Source organism: Mirounga angustirostris, unplaced genomic scaffold (genome assembly GCF_029215605.1).
Source record: "Mirounga angustirostris isolate CCGP_5_RB_7025 unplaced genomic scaffold, mMirAng1.0.hap1 SCAF_4, whole genome shotgun sequence".
Taxonomy (NCBI): Eukaryota; Metazoa; Chordata; class Mammalia; order Carnivora; family Phocidae; genus Mirounga; species Mirounga angustirostris.
This window is the reverse complement of record NW_026991712.1, coordinates 86829771-86849570: the sequence shown is the minus strand read 5'-3', so window position 1 is coordinate 86849570 and position 19800 is coordinate 86829771. Positions and strand designations below refer to the sequence as shown.

At 46.0% G+C, this 19800-nt stretch overlaps 1 protein-coding gene across 3 annotated transcripts; it reads right to left on the bottom strand.

Annotated features, from left to right (window-relative positions):
* Nucleotides 1-78: 78 nt before the first annotated feature.
* PRUNE1 (prune exopolyphosphatase 1) lies at nucleotides 79-19294 on the bottom strand. 3 transcript variants are annotated; one of them, XM_045896686.3, is made up of 8 exons: nucleotides 19069-19294; nucleotides 11853-11945; nucleotides 10899-11101; nucleotides 9346-9530; nucleotides 8099-8257; nucleotides 7130-7224; nucleotides 4842-5000; nucleotides 79-2194 (listed from the first exon to the last, which is right to left on the bottom strand). In XM_045896686.3, exons 1-8 carry the CDS (start codon nucleotides 19105-19107, stop codon nucleotides 1766-1768), a joined length of 1362 nt encoding a protein of 453 aa, XP_045752642.1. In that variant the 5' UTR covers nucleotides 19108-19294; the 3' UTR covers nucleotides 79-1765. The 3 variants fall into 3 exon arrangements, with proteins under 3 accessions (XP_045752642.1, XP_064444572.1, XP_064444573.1); XM_064588502.1 differs by lacking the exon at nucleotides 19069-19294 and adding an exon at nucleotides 16455-16663; XM_064588503.1 differs by lacking the exons at nucleotides 9346-9530; nucleotides 19069-19294.
* Nucleotides 19295-19800: the final 506 nt, after the last annotated feature.

The following is a 19800-nucleotide window of genomic DNA, read 5'->3' as shown; positions in this document are numbered from 1 at the left end:
ATACAGCAGGAAGAAGGGAGATGAATCTTGAGGAGGCTGAAACCATTATCAGAGGTAAGAAGAGACAATAAGGCCCCAAACAGGAAAAAAAAATGTATTTAATACTTTAACAAAATGCAAAATAAAGTACCCAAGTTACAAAACATAAATTCCTTTGGTTCAATAATCACACCACTATTTTTACCTTCCAACGGCTACAGACATCATCCCCTCAAAATGAAGTCACACCATCCCCCTCATACTGAAGACATCATGCCAAAACTGTTTCACGCACCCCACCATTCAGTGGAACCGCGGGCAACTTACATGAAGCTGGGCTGTGGGGCAGGAAAAAGGGGAACAGGTTGGTCTGAAGGGAAAAGGGAGACTCTACACATGCAGAACAAGTCGATGGGGGAGTTCTCTGCTGGGTCACTATGGTATGAATCATACCGCTGTACATGCTACGTGAAACTGAGTCCCTTGGTACAATCACATATAAATACAGACAGTTCAGCCACCCTGAGCATTCCCAGGTAGAACAGAAACAAACAAACCAATACAGAGAAGCAGGGAGAGAAGCAATGGCACCAAGAGGCAGATCACAGAATACCAGAGAACATCCAGTCCAGATCCTTAGTTTTACAGACGGGGCGAATGAAGCCTAGAGAAATGAAGTGTCTTACCAAGAGACCCACAGTTCACGGCAGTCGGTATTAGAACTCCATACTTTCTTTCAATGTGAGCAAGAAGAGAACAGGATGGAAGAGAAATTGCCGGGCCGCTAAGGCAGGGCCCAGAGCCGGGCTCTCACTGCAGTTCTTCTGTCTTTTGGGAAGAGTACCTATATGGTCTTAAGGCTTTCCTGGGTGTCGCCCAAACTCTCAAGCACCAGGGGTCTTCTGGGTCTTTCTGGGGTCCCTGTGGCTCTGGGACCAAGGGATCCAAATAAACTGAGAGCCAGGCCGGTTGACCAGGACGGAAGATAATGGTCTTTTAGCTGCTCCCCACCGATCTTTTTTTTTTTTTTTTTTTTTTTTTTTTTAAAGATTTTATTTATTTATTCATGAGAGACAGAGAGAGCAGAGAGAGAGAAGCAGGCTCCCAAGGAGCAGGGAGCCCGATGTGGGACTCGATCCCAGGACCCTGGGATCATGACCTGAGCCGAAGGCAGACGCTTAACCATCTGAGCCACCCAGGCGCCCTCCCCACCGATCTTAAAAGGGTCATAATCAGCTCAGAATACAAATAAATGTAGCTACCTCAGCCTCGGCTACCGTCACCTAACTGGGGACAGAGAGAGGAATCATGGAGTTGGATTCTGCTGAAGGCTGAAAACGGAATAGGAGTTTGCAAAGCACACTCTATTTTCTATCTAGCTGAATGAAGAAGAGGATAAATGAATACACGGAGACAATGGATGTTTGGTTCCATGAGAGATACTGGTTCTGTCACAGAGCCTTACTGAGGGTACACCTTCTTGTGCCACTCTGCTGGAACTGTGCAGGTATCATACTGTGCCCCTGGCCAGGGAAATACAGGAGAGTCAGCGCAGATTCGAAGATTTAAATTAAATAATACGATTTGTCTGATGGGTAGAGATCTGCGGAAAAGGCAGGAAGCCATCCCCAGAGCAGCTCTTTTCTTTCACTTCTTTCTTCTTCCCGGTTCATGAACACAGTACACCAGATCCCGGAGCCATGAAGACGGAACTGCCGACACATCTCAAAACATGCATTTGAAGTGGTTCAGCAACCTCTCTCACCATCGTGTCCCCTCCCAGCAGTCACTTCTTAGACAGGGAGGCAGCGGTCGACTGTGACTGCGAGATCTGACTGCACTTCTCAAAGATGACCTCGGCTGAGAGTTTAGGCAGCCCCTGATCCAGAGGGCACTCATCCACCAAGCTGTTCATGGGTGTGGGGGGCAGTGGAGGCTCCTCCTCATCTTGGCTCAGTCCAGGAACCAGGGAGTTACCTGCCCTGTCCAATTCCTTGTCTGCCTGCTCCCTGCACACACCCTCTGTCTCACGCTGCCCTGAAGGGATCTTCATGGAGTCAAAATACGCTGACAGGGCCTCCTGGAGCAGAGGCAGAAGTTTCTTCCGAGAGACCTGGGTGTTGCCCTGAAGATAGGCTTGGAGGTGAGGGTGGGTGCTTGGGGCAGGGGTTAGCTTCAGGGATGGAGAGTGGGAGTGTTCCAGCACTCCACAGATCTAAAGAGGAGACAAGATGGGGAGATGGTACATGAGGTGGGGAAGCAAACAGCTGCGGTTTCTAAGATAGAGACTTCTCTTACAGAGAAACTTTTTTTTTTTTAATTAAATCATCCAGAGTTCAATATTATTGCTTCAGAAAAAAGCACATTAGCTAATACACATAGTATTTGGAAACAGAAGAAACATTTGAGATCATATATTTCGTTTTATTGATAAGTAAACCCAAGCCTGAAGAGCTTAAGTATCTGAGAGCAAAATCCCGTAGATGATGGGAGAGGCTGAACCACAACCCAGGACCCCCAGCTCCTGACCTAGTGTTGTTTCAAGTGCTTAAAAACTTGATCTCCATCCTTAGTTACAATGGGACAAGCATCTAGATTGAGGTCAGGGGCAAGACAGAGGCAGAAAGAATGAGCAGATCAAAGTGGGGGTGGAAGGTATTCCAGGCATGGTGCCGAGTCTGACCATTTACAAATATCATCTCATTGAATCGTTACCACTACCTTATAAGATGGTTACTGGTATTACCTTCATTTACAGGTGGGGAGACAGAGGCTCAGATGGATTAAGTAATTGCCTGAGGTCATAGTTTGAATGAAGCAAAGCCGACACTTGAACCCAGGTCCACCACCAAAGCCAGTGTTCTAAATCACTCTTTTATATAATTTCTACCATAGGAGGGAGAGGAGAAGGGAGGGCACACTGTGAGAAGAGGGGTGCAGTGGGGAATCTTCAGGTATCTGCACAGCTTCAGGGGACAGCACAGAGGGGGTGTGGTGGGGAGAAGGCAGGGACATTTCAGAAGGTGGGAGAGGCACTTCCTATGGTCAAAGCACCCTTGCCTTCATGACATGATCAGTAAGAGCCACTGTTTGCTGCCTGCTTACTTTGTGCCCTGCAATGTGCTTTACATACGATCTTGTGTTTAATGATCACATCAGACTAATCAGTGGGTGATATTATGCCATGTACAGACTCAGAAGTCAATTGACTTGCCCGAGCTCAAGGAGCAGGTAAGTGGCAAATCTGGGAGAGAAAACATGTCCTTCTGCCTTTTAAAACTGTAGTTCTTGGGGCAACTGGGTGGCTCAGTCGTTAAGCATCTGCCTTCAGCTCAGGTCATGATCCCGGGACCCTGGGATCAAGCCCAGAATTGGGCTCCCTTTCAGCAGGGAGTCTGTTTCTCCCTCTCCATCTGCCTGCCACTCCCCCTGGTTGTGCGCTCTCTCTCTCTGTGTCAAATAAATAAATAAAACTGTAGTTCCTTCCACAGTGCCAAACTACCTTCCACTAAATGAAATTACATTTGCTTCCAGAAAAGGAAAGGGTGACATAACCTTCTTTGGAAGCAAAAGATTATCTGACTGTATGCAGACCAGTCTTTGGTAGTCCTCACACTGCCCAAGAAATCCCAAACGTTCCTGGTCTTTTTTTTTTTTTTTTTTTTTTTAAGATTTTATTTATTTATCCGACAGAGAGAGACAGTGAGAGAGAGAACACAAGCCAGGGGAGTGGGACAGGGAGAAGCAGGCTTCCCGCAGAGCAGGGAGCCCGATGCGGGGCTCGATCCTAGGACCCTGGGATCATGACCTGAGCCGAAGGCAGACATTTACGACTGAGCCACCCAGGCGCCCCCTGGACTGTCTTAAGCCCACTGTTAAATTCTTCCCTGGGCTAATCAGTAACCAACAGAGGAAAAGAAAGGGGAAGTAGTGGGAAAAGTGGCCAAACAGATCAGGAAAGAAAACAAACCTGCTCTTGGGTTTCTTCTCTACAGAGTTAGCAGTAGATAGAGTAATTCATCCCTGCATGGGTAAGTAGTAGAAAAGGCATCTCTGGTGTTTCCCATTTTCAAGGCAATAGGGTAAAAAGAAAGGAACTTGTTTTCAGGGATGAGGAATTAATGATTAGACCAAGAATTGAGTTTTAACTCCAGATTTATGACACTGCTTTTTAATCTGATTTCAAGTTCCTTCAAACAGGAACTGTGTCTCTAATTGTCTTTGGAATCTTTCTTTCTCAACAACAGTATGATTAAGGATATTCACATGTAGAGAGAATGGGGAAAAGCGAGGAGGGAAGATTCGGGAAATAGGTCAAGGGACGTCTGTGTAAATACAAGAACCAAGGGGTGCCTGGGTGGCTCAGATGGTTGAGCATCTGCGTTTGGCTCGGGTCCTGATCTCCAGGTCCTGGGATCGAGTCCCATGTTGGGCTCCCTGCTCAGCAGGGAGTCTGCTTCTCCCTCTTCTTCTGCCTCTCCCCCTGCTTGTGGTCTCTCTGTCTCTCCCTCAAATGAATAAATAAAATCTTTAAAAAAAAAATACAAGAACCAAACAGGTCTTTTTTTTTTTAAAGATTTATTTATTTGAGAGAGAGCTCGTGCACACATGCGCGCAAGTGTGTGCCCACGCAAGGGGGTGGGCAGAGGGGGAGAATCTCGAGCAGATCCCCCACTGAGCCCGATGTGGGGCTCCATCCCACAACCCATAAGATCATGACCTGAGCAGAAATCAAGAGTCAGACAATATACTCAACAGACTGAGTCACCCGGTGCTCCCCAAGGACAGGTCTGTACAGCACAGGGTGGTGCATACAAGCAGAGCTCCGTAGGGACTTCAGGCTGCAGAAGGGACAGACTCACCGTCATTCGGAGTGCTGCATGGGGACAGAAAATAGCCAGCTGCCGCACTGGCTCATTGTGAGTGTTGAAAAAGATAGTCATGGTGACCAGGACATCACAGTTGTGAGACTGGCAGAAAGCATGGAGATCTGCAATGAGGCCAGACCTCTGCAGAAAGGCCTGAAAGAGAAGAAACAGGGCGGTGATAAGAGCTTCAGCCGGACCCTCTTTGTCACCAGCAACAAAACATGCTCACGAAGGGTTTCTTGCCATGTTAACCTGGGGCTTATACTCCATAAGAACAGTATCTCATATTGACTCTGTGTTATTTATGTGCTGGGAAGCAGCAGGTAGAACGGGGAGAATATAGGTTTTAGATTCAGAGAGAACTGGTTTGAAAATCAGCTCTATGACCTATTAGCTATATAATCAGGGAGTTGTATAGTAAGCTCCTCGGACTTGAGTTTCTTCATTTGTAAAAGAGGCTAGAAACTTTATCAAAAGTGATTTTTTTTTTTTTAAGATTTTATTTATTTGACAGAGAGAGAGAGAGCGAGAGCAGGAACACAAGCAGGGGGAGTGGCAGAGGGAGAAGCAGGCTTCCCGCTGAGCAGAGAGCATGATGCAGGGCTCAATCCCAGGACCCCGGGATCATGACCTGAGCCAAAGACAGACTCTCAACGACTGAGCCACCCAGGTGCCCCAAAAGTGATTGTTTTAAAACTTAAAGCATGATCATGTAAGGAACATGCCTGGCACATACAAGGCTCTCCTGTTCTTGCCATCAAACAAGCAAGGCCTTTGCCTCGGAGCTAATTTTATTCTAAAACAGAACAATGGGGCATACCAATAACAACAGACACGGGATGCCTGCACCCTTGGCCCTTCATTCTTTGCCAAACTCATCTTCTCCACAGTCTCAGGTAGTATTTTTTCTACTGGATGATACTGCCAGCTATTTCAGGTCAGGGCTGTGCTCTATCCCTGGCATTTCTAATGTGTCGATTTGTACTGTGTCAATGTATGCTACTTGGCAAGCCTTCTCTGTTCTTATGTTTGTTTCTCAAATGAGGCAGCAAGGGGAAAGACCGGGCTCTTTTGTTTTCTTGAAATTACTTAGTATTTAGTAGAAAGCTGTACAGACTATGAGGGAATGTGTTCAGATCAGGTTGTCAAATGATGTAAATCAATATGACATGGAACCAGGTAGTGAAATACCATTGTCAAAGTTATATTCACTCACCCAGTCAACAAAATTTACTGAGTACCCACAATTGCCACGTACTGCAGAGGTGCTAGAGATACAGCAGAAACAAAAGAAACAGGGTCCTACCTCTGGTGGAGCTGATAAACTACCAGAGGAATATGGACAATAAGCAAGGAAACCATGAAATTGATTAGTTCAGTCCATTAAGTGCTACGAACAAAATTCAAAAACTGTTAGATTTTTGAGCACAGAGAATATTATGTCAATTACAGTGGTGAGGAAAAACCTCTTAAAAGAGGAGACATCTGAATTAAGACCTGAGTGATAAGAGCCAGCTCTGCAAAGGCAAAAGCCAGTGCAAAGGCCCTGAGGTGTGAATGAGCTTAATGGTTCCAATGAACAGAAAGAAAATTAGTGTGGCTACAGCAGTGTGAGTGCAGGAGTGGGGCTGGAAGGAGATGAAGTCAGAGAGAGAGAGGCGAGGGCCAGATCAAGGAGGGCCCTGTAAACCACAGCAGGGCCTTTAAATTCTATTAGGAATGCAAAGAGGAACACCAGGGTGGCTCAGTCAGTTAAGCATCTGCCTTCAGCTCAGGCCATGATTCCAGGGTCCTGGGATGGAGCCCTGCGTCGGGCTCCCTGCTCAGCGGAGAGCCTGCTTCTCCCTCTCTCTCTGCCTGCCACTCCCCCTGATTGTGTGCTCTCTCTCTGTCAAATAAACAAACAAACAAACAAATAAATAAAAATCTTAAAAAAAAAAAAGGAATGCAATGAAAAGGCAGCAGAGGGAGAAGGCTGATGTGATCAACTTACATCTTTTTTGTTTTATGTTTGCTTTTTTCGGACCTACATCTTATAAAGAGATCACTCTGGCCGTTGTGGGGAGAGTGGTTTGTAGGGTGCAAAAGAAGAAGTAGGGAAACCAATATGCAGCCTATCACAGTGGTGCGGTGAGAGGTCATGGACTGTGGGAGTGCCAGCAGACATGACAGAAGGTACACAGGTACAAGACATATTATGGAGGGGAGCCAGGAGTGAGGAGCAAGGTTACGCACATAACTGAGGGCTTTCTCTCCCACCCATACCTACACTTTGCTCTTACCTCCAAATCCATATATATTGCACTAATGGCCACCTTGGTGTCTTGTCTGGAGATGGTCTTCTGATCCTTTCTCAGCATCTGCTCAGTGGTCAGTCCTAGACAATGGATTTGAGACCAGGGGTCAAACAAGAGAGCCCAAGGTCCCCAGACCAGGAAGGTGAGGACACCAAGACAGGTCAAGGATGAGGAAAAACACAGCCTCTCTTTGAGGGGCAATGACTAGGGGAGATAACCAAGAATGTAACTACATAAGAAATTATTTTAAATAACTGAGTCACAATAGTTGCTGTTTCCCCTTTCTGCACAGTTTTAACTTTCTACAAGTACATGTGGTACTTTTCTTTTTTTTATGTCAACAGGTGGTATCTGGGTAAAAAATTATGGAAGTTATTTTTGTTCTCCTCCTTTGTCCTTTGTATATTCACCCTCAATGTTTCTCCTGCTTCCCTAAACAATCATGTAGACCTCACTCAAATAATTTAGTATTCCTTCAGCAGATTTTACTTATATACCTATATTCTCTGATTAGACCAGAAACCTGACACTCATATATTCCTCCTCTTCCTACCCAACAGCCAGGATAGAACAATCCAGTAAATGATTGATAAGTTCATGATCAGACTCATATACTACCTTGGTTCTCTCTGTTGTAAAGCTTAAATCATTATGCATGCTCTGAAATTGTTTCAATGGTGTTCAAGAATACAATGAACAATCAGGGCACCCAGGTGGCTCAGTTGGTTAAGCAGCAGATTCTTGATTCTAGCTTAGGTCTTGATCTCAGGGTCATGAGACCATGCTGAGTGTGGAGCCTGCTTAGGACTTTTTTCTCTCCCTCTGTGCCCCCACCCCCAAGTCTGTGCACTCTCTACTCTCTCTCTAAAAAAAGAAAAAAAGAATACGATGAACAAGTCTCGCCCATCTGTTTTCTCACGTGGAAGGGAGAGAAGTCAGTTTACTGTTTCATACCTGATATATCAAACTTTGCCTTTTGTAGAGAGTCAAAGATGTCATTCCTCTTGGGCAGATCTGGGAAGAGGGCCTCCAGTTTCTCCACATATTTGCTGTCTTTTGGGGTTGCCTTTCCAACTTTCAGGTCCATGTTGACACAATCCAGGATGATTGTCCCTGTGGAGACGAGACAAAACTCAAATCCTATGGCCTTCCATTCGCAACCACTAGAACGCACATAACCCTCAAACCAGACGGACATAATAGAGAAGACCGTGTGGCAAACTCACTGAAAACAAAACAAGAAACTGGGACTGTGTCTTGAGTAAGACTTCCCCAGACCAAATTAAAATGTAGGCAGGAAAATGGGGAAAAGGCAGAAAGGGTGCCTGAGCACCCCAATCATCAGAGATCTTGAAACCAAGTTAGAGAGAGATGACCTCCCTTCTGTAGGCCAAATTCCATGAAAGAAACTTAGAAGTCAGAAGAGATAGTCTAATCCAATTCTCTCTCTCTCTCTCTTTTTTTTTTTACAAATGGAAAAAATGAGAACAAGAAAGGTGAAGAAACTTGCTCAAGGTCACATAACAACCTCCTGGACAGGAATGGTATTAGAATCCATTCCCTGCTTCTGTGGCTGGTTCTCTTTCCATCATACAATGCTGCAGTAGGCAGCCCCTAGGTCTGTTGTCCCGTGCTTCCTTTCTGCTTTCACCACAGCCTTTTTTTTTTTTTTTTTTTTAAAGATTTTAATTATTTATTTGACAGAGAGAGAGAGAACACAAGTAGGCAGAGTGGCAGGCAGAGGGAGAAGCAGGCTGTCGCTGAGCAGGGAGCCCAACGCGGGGCTTGATCCCAGGACCCTGAGATCACTACCTGAGTCGAAGGCAGATGCTTAACCGACTGAGCCACCCAGGCACCCCTCACCACAGCCTTTTAATGTCTAATTGTCCCCTGAAAGGACCCAGCCTTTGAAATGGACGGGATAGCTTGGAGAGGGTATGATCAAGCTGGAAGTCTAGACTTTTCCATTCTCGGGAAAACTGGGTGGCTCAGTCGTTAAGCATCTGCCTTCAGCTCAGGTCATGATCCCGGGGTCCTGGGATCAAGTCTCACATCGCTTCCCCCTCTCCCACTCCCCCTGCTTGTGCTCTCTCTGACAAATAAATAAATAAAATCTTAAAAAAAAGAAAAAAGAATGAGGATCTAGACTTAAAAAAAAACAAGAGACTTTTCCCCTCTCCCGACCCGAAAGCCACCCTCACCGTGCAGAAGGGCTGCAGTCTGCCTGTCCAAGATCTCTGGTGCCCCCTGCAGGATTCTCTCGGTCACCAGGGTAGCACAGGACCCCACCAGCTCCACGGACATGGGGCAGGGAGGGCAGTGCCTCTGCTCGATGGGCCGATGGTCTAGCACCTCGGCTACCGCCTCCTCTAGGGCTGCGTCACCTCTGTGTGCAGAAGCGGGGGGTAGGGCAAAGAGAAGGAAAGATGGGTAGGGACACTCCAGCCAGTTCTAACCAAATCTCCACCTCACCCATGAAGGAAAATGCACATCTTAGGCGAACATTCAGAACTTTGGTCACTTCTACCTCTGCCTCCCTGTTCTCAAGTCTTTTCCTACATGTTGTAACTGAAGTCATCTTTAAATAGTGTATAAGTGAATTTGGTGAAGTATCAGCTACAAGTATCTACAAGTATTTGATGTCCTTGGGAGCTGCCTTTCGGATTGACACCCTTGGCATCCAACATCTAAATCTCTCCTGTCATCTCAATCCACTTAATACCCAAATTCCACACAGTTCATCAGATTCCATGGCTTCTATCTTTTCTACACGCCCCCCACCACCACCATGGCTCTGCTACTGCCTTATTCTAGGCCCTCAGTATCTCTCATCTGGATTATTCCAACAGTTTCCTAACCAAAGACCGACTCCTGATCTTGGGGCCCCCCTGTGCTGTCCTCCACAAAGCTGCTGAATGATCATTTGAAAAATGCAGATTTGATTTTGTTAGGATCTGGAATAAATATAACTCCCAATAGTTCCCCACTACCCTAACACCAAGTCTTGTCTCCTTGGCAGGGCCTACAATCTGGCCCCCACTGACCTCCCTAGTCTCACCTCTTCCTCTGTCCTACTTCTCTGTCACATTTTATGCTCCAGCCATGCAAAACAAATTCCAATTCTGCCAATTTACCATGCTATTTCATGCCTGTCTGCCTTTGCTTATATTAATTCCTTTCTCTGCCTGGATGCTTTTCCTAACTATCTTGCCTCCCCACTCCAGGAGCAAACACTCAAGAGTGAGATCAAGGGTCAACTCTCTTAGGAAACCTTTCCTCACGCCCTCTACTCCCCTTGACTATATTTAACTACCCCATCCTTCGTGCACCTCTTGTCCTCTAGAGTGTCGGTTATCACACACCTCCAACACCCATCACAATGCAACTAATGAGATATTGCCTTATGTGGGAAATAATTTTGCTTTTTAAAAATTAAAAATAGAGTTGTAACCATTATTCAAAAGCTTCTATTACAATAAATCTGCCACAAAATAGTGATGCCAAAGGCAGCTTTAAATGATTTCTGAGTTCTCCTTTAGTTTCACCTATCCATGTTTCTATTTCTTTTTGTTACTTGCATAACTGGAGAACTGACAATATTTTCTGTTGATTTTCTATATCTGATATAACCCAGCAATTACAATTAGCCTGTGAGATCCCGAGAGCAGAAATTCTTTCTTCCTCTCTTTATTTCTTAATCATCAGAACTCAACATGGCACATGATAAATATCGGCTTAACTTCCTTCTACTTACTTGGGTAAGACATGATGGTCAACAAGGATAAGAGTGAGTTGGCCAGCCTGGTGCAAGGCATGGAGGTCAATCTCATCCCGGAAAATCAAGAGGGACTCTGGAATGTTAATCTTCTGAAGGAAGAAAACATTGTCACCTCGTAGAGGTAGCTCAGAACGATTTATATTTAAGACTGGCACAAAGACTTCCTCGGCCTCTGTCGTCTGGATAAGGAAAGTGAAAAGAACACATGGCAATGTTTTGGAATAAACAGGAAAAATAACAAAATTATTGGGACTAAAGGAGATGTGATCTTGGGTAAGTCACTGACTTTCTCAAAGCCACAATTACCCAGTTGATAAAAAAATAAAAGGACCAGGACGCCTGGGTGGCTCAGGCGTTAAGCGTCTGCCTTCGGCTCAGGTCATGATCCCAGGTCCTGGGATCGAGCCCCTCACTGGGCTCCCTGCTCGGCGGGAAGCCTGCTTCTCCCTCTCCCACTACCCCTGCTTGTGTTCCCTCTCTCGCTGTGTCTCTCTCTGTCAAATAAATAAATAAAATCTTTAAAAAACAAAACAAATTAAAAAAAAAAGGACAACTCTTGCCCTCTCTCCTTCTTAGCATAACATGAAGGTCAACAAGGTAACTATTGGAAAAGACCTAGTTCTAGATGCTGCAGAGAAGGGATTATCAGTCCTCAAAAACTGACCTGGGCATGAGACCACTGGTACCCAGAAGAACTCAGTAAGTTTGAATATCGCTTTATGATTTACAATTTCTTCAAAATACATCTACTCATTTGATCCTCCCAGCAACATTGCAAAATAGTATCATTTCAGATTCTAGAGATGGTGACCTGAGACTCAGCAAAGTCAAGGAATTTAACTGACCCAAGACTAAATAGTGTTAAGTAGCAGAGCTGGGTCTTGCATCCAGATCTTATCATTCTAAGGGACTCTGTTGCTAAGTACTCACCTTTGCCAGGTAAAAAGCCAGGGCAAGAGCTGACACCATGGAGTCCAAGTCACAGGCTTCATTTCCCAGCACGATGTGTAGCGGCCGGGACTCCTGGTGAGGAAGGAGAATGGGACACTAGCAGAAGCATTTCTATTTCCATTTACCTTATATGTGAGCAGGGCTTCACATACCTCTTCTCACCGATCTTCACAGAGGAGGTAGATCAGATAATCTTACAGGTCCTCATTTCATGGATGAGGAAATGGCTGAGAGGCCACCCATGTTTAGCTAAATTTAAGCATTCCATACATATCCAGTAAGTAGAAAAGTGCCCTTTCTCCTACTACACCATCTCCTTGATTATTAACTTAAAAAAGAATAGCAGTAAATAAATCTCTAACTTCTTATGCTTCCTTGGGCACTTGAGAAATCAAAGGTAGAGCAGTTGAGGTAGCTGATGTATTCAAGCCATATCAACCTCAGTTTGTTTTTCTGGTCTTTGACCCCTGCCATTTTCAAAATAGGGAAAAGCATCCTTATACTTCTAAATCATAAGAGGTGAAGAGCTCTTGAAAATGAAGGTAAAAATAAAATCTAGTCCAGTTATCCAGGCCATGAAAACTCCCCCAACCCTGAGAAGCCTCAATGATAAGCAGATACAACTAACACTCTCACTACCCAGGACACAGACACTTTCCCCAGCAGGTTCAAATTAAAACAAGAACAGTTGGGAGCCTGGGTGGCTCAGGCATTAAGCGTCTGCCTTCGGCTCAGGTCATGATCCCTGGTCCTGGATCGAGCCCCATATCAGGCTCCCTGCTCCGCGGAAAGCCTGCTTCTCCCTCTCCCACTCCCCCTGCTTTTGTTCTTGCTCTTGCTGTGTCTTTCTCTGTCAAATAAATAAAATCTTTAAAAAAAAAACAAAAACAAGAACAGCTGCTGCTGCTGGAACTTTTATTTTTATAATTTATTTTTATAATTTATTATTTACTATTATTTTTAAGTAATCTTTACACCAAATGTGGGGCTCGAACTCATGAGCCTGAGATCACGAATTGCATGCTCCACCGACTGAGCCAGCCAGGAGCCCTGGAACTTTTATTTTTAAAGCTTGAAAAATCCAGCTATTAATAAGAACCGAGGAGGGAGGAATATCTGCTATTCCTAACCTTGTTCTCTTGCATCTCCCTAGCTGTCAGAATCTTAAATAAAATACATTAAAACCACAGTGCCCACAATAGCAGAGACAAAGCAGGGTTTTGCTTTGTTGGAAACATTTATTTTATTGAGTGTGCCGTGCATTGCTGTAATATTTTTACATGCATGAACTAACTATTTAATCTTCAAAACAACCCCAAAGAGGTAGGTACTTTAAGAATTATTATTTCAGGGACGCCTAGGTGGCTCAGTTGGTTATCTCTGTTTTGAAGATGAGGAAACTGAGCACAGAAAGGTTGAGGTAGGGACACCCGGGTGGCTCAGTTGGTTAAGCATCTGCCTTAGGCTCAGGTCATGATCCTGGGGTCCTGGGATCCAGCCCTGCACTGGGATCCTTGCTCAGCGGGGAGCCTGTTTCTCCCTCTGCCTGTCGCTCCCCCTGCTTGTGCTCTCTCTCTCTCTGACAAATAAATAAACAAAAATCTTGAAAAAAAAAAAAGGAATTATTATTTCATTCCAGGAATGAGCATTCTGCCAGATATAATGAGACCATAAAGTCCATGGCTCAGCTTAGGGCACAAGAATTCTCTCTTACCAGTTTATTTTTGAACTTCTATCTCAGCGTGCTTCTGACAGAGGAAGAGATAAGAGATAAAATGAGATATACCAGTTATAGCAGAGTTTCCTAATTTCAGTACTACTGGCATTTTGGACTGGATCATTTGTTGTGGGTGGGGGCTGTCCTGTGCGAGGGAGGATGTTTGGCAGCATCCCCGGATTCCACCCACTAGATGCCAGTAGCACCCTCAGGAATGACATCAAAAATGTCTCCAGATTTGCCAAATATTCCTGGGGGCAAAAATCACCACCAGCCGAGAACTACTGGGTTACAGACAGGTGAAAATCCAAACAATCTGACTTCTTCAATCAGGAAAGATTTGCTAGATGCAAGAGTTTCAAAAAGTAGGAAAGGGGTTCAGGGGAGCAAAACACAGCAATCAACAGTTATCAAGTAATGTAACTATAGGAGGAAAGGGAATCTTGGTGAACCTAGAATCATCTTGCCTCTTCGGCTGTTACCCACTCCCCTCCCTTCCCCAGGAAGCTACAGCCAGAAAGGTACAATTTTATAAGACTTCTAGTGGCATAAATTGCCCTATCTGGTGCCATAAATTGCCCTAAATAGATTTTTTTTTTTAATTTTATTTAAGTAATCTCTATACCCAACATGGGGCTCCAACTCACAACCCAGAGATCAAGAGTCAGATGCTCTTCCAACTGAGCCTGTCACGTGCCCCAGGTTTCTGTTTTTAAACCACCTTTTTCCGCATCTCCTACTCCCAACCCCCAGAGAAGTACAAAAGGCAGAGATTACCCGTCGAGGTTTTGCAAAGAGGACTTCTGGGGAAAGTTTGCCCTTAGGTTCTTCCCTGCACCCGTTTCTCTAAGCCTACCTCACAAGGGTGGCAGCCCAGACCCGCCCATACTGAACGGTAGGGGAGAGCGGAGATTCTTTCCAATATTAAACTCTTTTCCTACATTATACAAGAATTCAGTCCTACAGTAACTCCTCTAACTTGCAATTCCTCCTCCGGGTACCAGAGAAAGTCCCCCTGTTTCCTGGATACCAAGAACTGCCCAGATGGCTGTGGACCAAAGTGGCAACAAAGCACTCGACGTAAGTGGCTGCACAGATAACGAGCTCACTGAAGCAGTAAGGCGGGCACCATGTTCCCTAGAAAGGGAACCATATCATAAACACGCATGGCCATATGGTTCTGACTCTGGAGAAAAAAGGGATGCGGAACGGAGAAAAGGCAGAGCAAGAGGGACAGACCTAGTGCTGGGCCCCCAAAGAAACTTTCCAAAACTCACATTAGTGCTGCTTCAGCTGAATCAGGACCGGTCAGATCCGCAGCATGGAGGCTAAGCAGAAAAGCAGAAAGAAGGGACCACATACCACTAAGTCTGTGACTCTGAGGAGAAATGAAATCCACAAGAAGGTGAACAACTAATCCCTTGCTCAGGCAAGCCAAGAGAGCAGCCACAAGGAATGAATACAAAAGCAATCCTCTGGGACTTTTGCCATATCTTGGAAAGGACTGAGCAGGGGCTGTGGTGGCCTTCCTTTCCCTGTCAGGGCCCACCACCACCCCAGCCTGTCCGGTCTATGCACCACCCACAAAACGTGCTGTGCATATTCCCAGCTCTGACCTTCGCACTCTGTTCTGTCAGAAAGCAGCAGAACTGCCATTTGAAGAGACCACAGACTAGGCTAAATCCCTGCTCTGCTGCTGCTCCTTTTCCTTCTTCTTCTTCTTTTTTCTTTTTTAAAGATTTTATTTATTTGATAGAGAGAGAGAGCGCACAAGCAGGGGGAGCGGCAGGCAGAGGGAGAAGCAGGCTCCCCACTGAGCAGGGAGCCCGATGTGGGACTCGATCCCAGGACCCCGGGAATCATGACCTGAGCAGACGCCCAACGGCTGGAGCCACCCAGGCACACCCCCCACCCCCAGCTCTGCTTCTTACTTGTTGTGGGACTTGGGCCTCTCTAAGCTTCATTTTTGGTTTTAAAAATGATAATACTGTAACCAGTTTCATGAAGTTGTTATGAGGATTAAATGAGATAGCCTGTAAGTGCCTACTCGGTGGTTAGAAAGATGAGCTGCCTTCCATCTTCTTTCTCTACCCATCCCTCCTAGTCCATTCATGCCACCTAAAGCCCCTGTCTCTGTGTCGCCTTCCCTTTCCACCCAGACCACAGCAATCCTCCTCCTCCAGACCTCCAGCTGCCAGCACTCATATGGAACTCCTACCTTAAGGAACTCGCTATCTTTTCGTGGGCATGTATCTTAATCCTGAACTTAGTTTATGACTTCGGCGACTAAACATTCTGTTGTTCAAACAGGGACACTTTGAGAATGAAAAGGGATGCAATAAATGGTTATGTGCGAATAAACTAAAACTGTCCTGAGCTGCCCGACTTATAAGGCACCCTTCTCTTCATTTAGGAAAAACGTGTAACTCTTAACCCCCACCCCACCGCATCCTCCACCAGCTGAGAGCACAAGCGAAATAATCTCGCTTTTCTGACCATCAGAGGAAGGGGTGAGGGCAGATACAGCTATACTTAGAGCATGAGGAAACCTGAGCTGCCAATGGAAGAAATACAATCTGAGAGCCCCAAGTAAATATAAACTTTTCTTCCTAACAAAGAAACCAATAAACAAAAAAACCACCCAAACCCACTAGTCACAATGACTAGATCCTGATGCTCTTTGTGACCTCAATGCGGGGAGTGAGGATGGGCTCTAGGGCTGGCAAAAGCAACTACCAGCCTTCTGAAGCTGAATATGGTCTGGTGCCTCCTCTACAAAATAGTTAATGAGGGAGGAAAAAAAGGAGACAGAGAGCCAGAGATAGAGAAGCCCTCCCAGCAGAGAAAATGGTACCGATACTGACGAAAGGACTATGGTGTCTTCAGGATAGCCAGCCACTCCCGATTCCTGCCTTCCGCAATGAGCAGTGCAGACAACGCAGATTATCTGAAGGCTGCTGGATGAATACCTACACTTGAACGCAGCTCCACCCTGAAGCAAAGGTTTTTTCCCCACTAGTAGTGAAAGATGAGTCACCATGAATAGGACATTTAGTTAAACAGGATTTCTTTCTTTTTTTTTTTTTTTTAAAGATTTTATTTATTTGACAGACAGAGACACAGTGAGAGAGGGAACACAAGCAGGGGGAGTGGGAGAGGGAGAAGCAGGCTTCCTGCTGAGCAGGGAGCCCGATGCGGGGCTCGATCCCAGGACTCTGGGATCATGACCTGAGCAGAAGGCAGACGCTTAACGACTGAGCCACCCAGGTGACCCAGGATTTCTTTTAAATGGAACATCCTACTATCGTTGTGGCAGAGGCTGCAGAAAATGTCTCTGGTATCAGATGCCAGAGAAAAAAATCTGGTATCAACAGGAGTTGGCTGGTTATAAGCTGTCTCTATCCTGTGTAAAAGTCAAGCATCCACATTTCCCGAAAAGTTAACATAGCTTAACAGAAACACTCAAACTTAACAGAATCTCTGTCTAAATCATGTCTTTCTTTACACACGAAACAACAGTGCAGCCTCTGGGGAACGGGATGAGGAGACGAAGAAAAGATCTTGTTCTTTTTCATTTCATATCTTCTTTGTATTTAGGTTTTTTCACTGTGTGCATTTACCACTTCTATAATTAAAAGCTATCTAAGTTGTTGGCCACCACCTGTACGTCCTGCCACCAGTTCCTTCACTAACATTCCTAGAGTCCGGTTTTCTCATTTCTCCCAGCCCTGGCTAGGCTGTGTGATAAGAAGAACTCTAAGACACAACCTCACCTTCACAAGTTCAGAAAAAGAAAGATCTAGATCTTGCTCCTTAGGAGATGAATGCAGGCAAAAAAAGGTCAGGATACCAGCAATACCGGAAAAACCCAATTATTTTTCAGCTTCATACTGCTGTAGGAGATATGCTGTTAACCTGGGGGGACTCTAAAGCATAGATGCTGAAAGATAGATGCATGCAATGAAAGGCTATTTGGTGAGGTTTCGGGTCCAAGGGCTCTTTACCAAATGGTGGAAAGGAGACCCCTCATTTGGGTTATTATGGGGGAAAACATTCCACTGCTTAGCACTCAGAACAGTGCCACAAAGATTCTACATTGGTCCTCCAATGAGCTCCCAGTGGTGGAAATCAGAGGTAACCAAACGAAATGGTTCCAAATTGCCCTATGCATTATATCAACTTTCCCCAAATCTGTATTTCAGAAACAAAAATTTGGTGCAATTGGTACTATTAAAATTGTCCTTCACCCCTATGCTTCAGCAGCCGAGTCCACAGAAGTAAATTAGGTGACTTTTAGGATTTGTTAAAGACCGGAATTTATTGGCCAGGGGAATTTGCAGAGTTTAAGACACTTAGAAAGGAATGCATAGTCAACCATCCGTCTAGGTCTCCACATGGGCAGTGTAACTTGAAGTGGGGGGGGGGGGGGGGGCAGGTGACCTCCTAGAGCCTCTCTGCTAACTGGGAATAGCAGCCAAATGAAATGCTGCCTGACCAGTCCGCATGGCTGGGAGATTCCAACTAGCTCAGAGTACCAAAAATAAGCCACAGTAAGTACCAAAAATAAGTCAAGCTTATAGTTTTCATTCCAAACACACTTTGGGCTTATCCCTTCCAGGCGGGGGGATTCTTACGTAATTTATGTGCGTTAAGGCCACAGAAGAAAACTGGAGGCAGAGGAATGCAAGTTTTGGGTCAACAACACATATGCCTACAGTATTGAGCATGTTTAGCTTAAAAACAGATTTAAAGTTATGATTAGGGCGCCTGGGTGGCTCAGTCGGTTAAGCGACTGCCTTCGGCTCAGGTCATGATCCCAGAGTCCTGGGATCGAGTCCCACATCGGGCTCCTGGCTCAGCGGGAAGCCTGCTTCTCCCTCTGACCCTCTCCCCTCTCATGCTCTTTCCCTCAAATACATAAATAAAATCTTAAAAAAAAAAAAAAAGTAAAACATGATTCTCTAATCTAGAATGAGTTCCACCCGCCAGACAGAAACAGCTCTTCTAAAGCAGTAAGGCCGTGGGCCCAGGTTCTCTCGTACCTCCGGGGCTCACCGGGAGGCCAATGGGCCAAGGAGGCCGGGTGAGCGGTGAACTGAAAGAGGGGCGGGGAGAAAAGGATAAATACACCTCGCGCGGCACTACAGCCGACGGCACAGCCGCTCCACCTTTTGACGGAACTGACACAGGTGACAGTGAGCAGAGGCTCAGATGCAGGTCCCACATCCACGATTCCTCCTCGCAGCTCTTGGGGAGACCCCAAAGGCAGCAGCCAAAACCCGGGAGACGGAGCAGCATCCCCCAGAGCTAGGTTCTCGTTCCTCACTCCCCCCGGCCCCAAGCTTGATCCGATCCCAAGCCCCCTCCCCACAATTCCGTGTTCCCTCCCCACACCGTCGGGGCTCCCCAGATCCCACATCTTCGTTCTTTCTGCACCTCATGCTTCATTCCTTACGATCACAGACCGGGATTCGTTACCTGCAGAGCGGCTCGACAACCCTGCAGGTAGTCCTCCATGGTGAAGTCCCAGGTGTGCCACCGCCCCTGTCCGTGGAGAGGATACCAGGAGAAAGCGCCCCGCCCGGGACTCAGGGGCTAGGGGCGAAAGTCAGGAGGCGGGACTCGAACCCGCCACACAGCGATTCGGCCCCAACCCCCGCAGGAAGTGCGTAATCCGGCGCTCCTGGAGTCCGACGTCGCCCCGCCCCCAGCGGCGGAGGCGGAGCTCCGCGCCCAGAGACTCACGGGACCCCCTTCCCAGAGGCGCGAAGCGGGGCGTGGCGCAGGGCGTCCTGGGAAACGTAGTCTAGGAGCTCCGAAATGGCCCCAAGAATGGAGGGAAAGAGAATTTTCCGAGATTACTCATTTGACAGGGAAATGTATATGTGTCACAGTAACCTATGTTTGTGGCATCTAAACTTTCCCTTTCGAGTCAGGCTAAGTATAGCATCTTTCCATATATTACACCGAGCATCTGGGGTTGACGTCTTAAATTACAAAAGCAAAAACAGTCTTCCTTTCTCGGATTCTCCCCTTTACCAAACTGACCGATTGCCGCCAATTTTCTGCTGTCCATGTTATAAAAACATTAAAATAATCTTCTGACTCCTCTTCTTAATACCTACGGTCTCTTGCTAATTCCTGCTGCTACTTCCTTTACAACTCAGTAGTAGCCTGTTTGTCTAAAGCATCAGCAAATGACTCTTCCTT

Bases quoted from the DNA above. Each gene is read 5' to 3' on its own strand.
- PRUNE1 (XM_045896686.3), bottom strand. From the start codon at position 19,107: ATGGAGGACTACCTGCAGGGTTGTCGAGCCGCTCTGCAG. The intron at 11,946-19,068 runs GTAACGAATCCC...CTTCCTCACCAG, and splicing joins GTTGTCGAGCCGCTCTGCAG to GAGTCCCGGCCGCTACACAT. The intron at 2,195-4,841 runs GTGAGTCTGTCC...TCTCCTCTTTAG, and splicing joins ATGCAGCACTCCGAATGACG to ATCTGTGGAGTGCTGGAACA.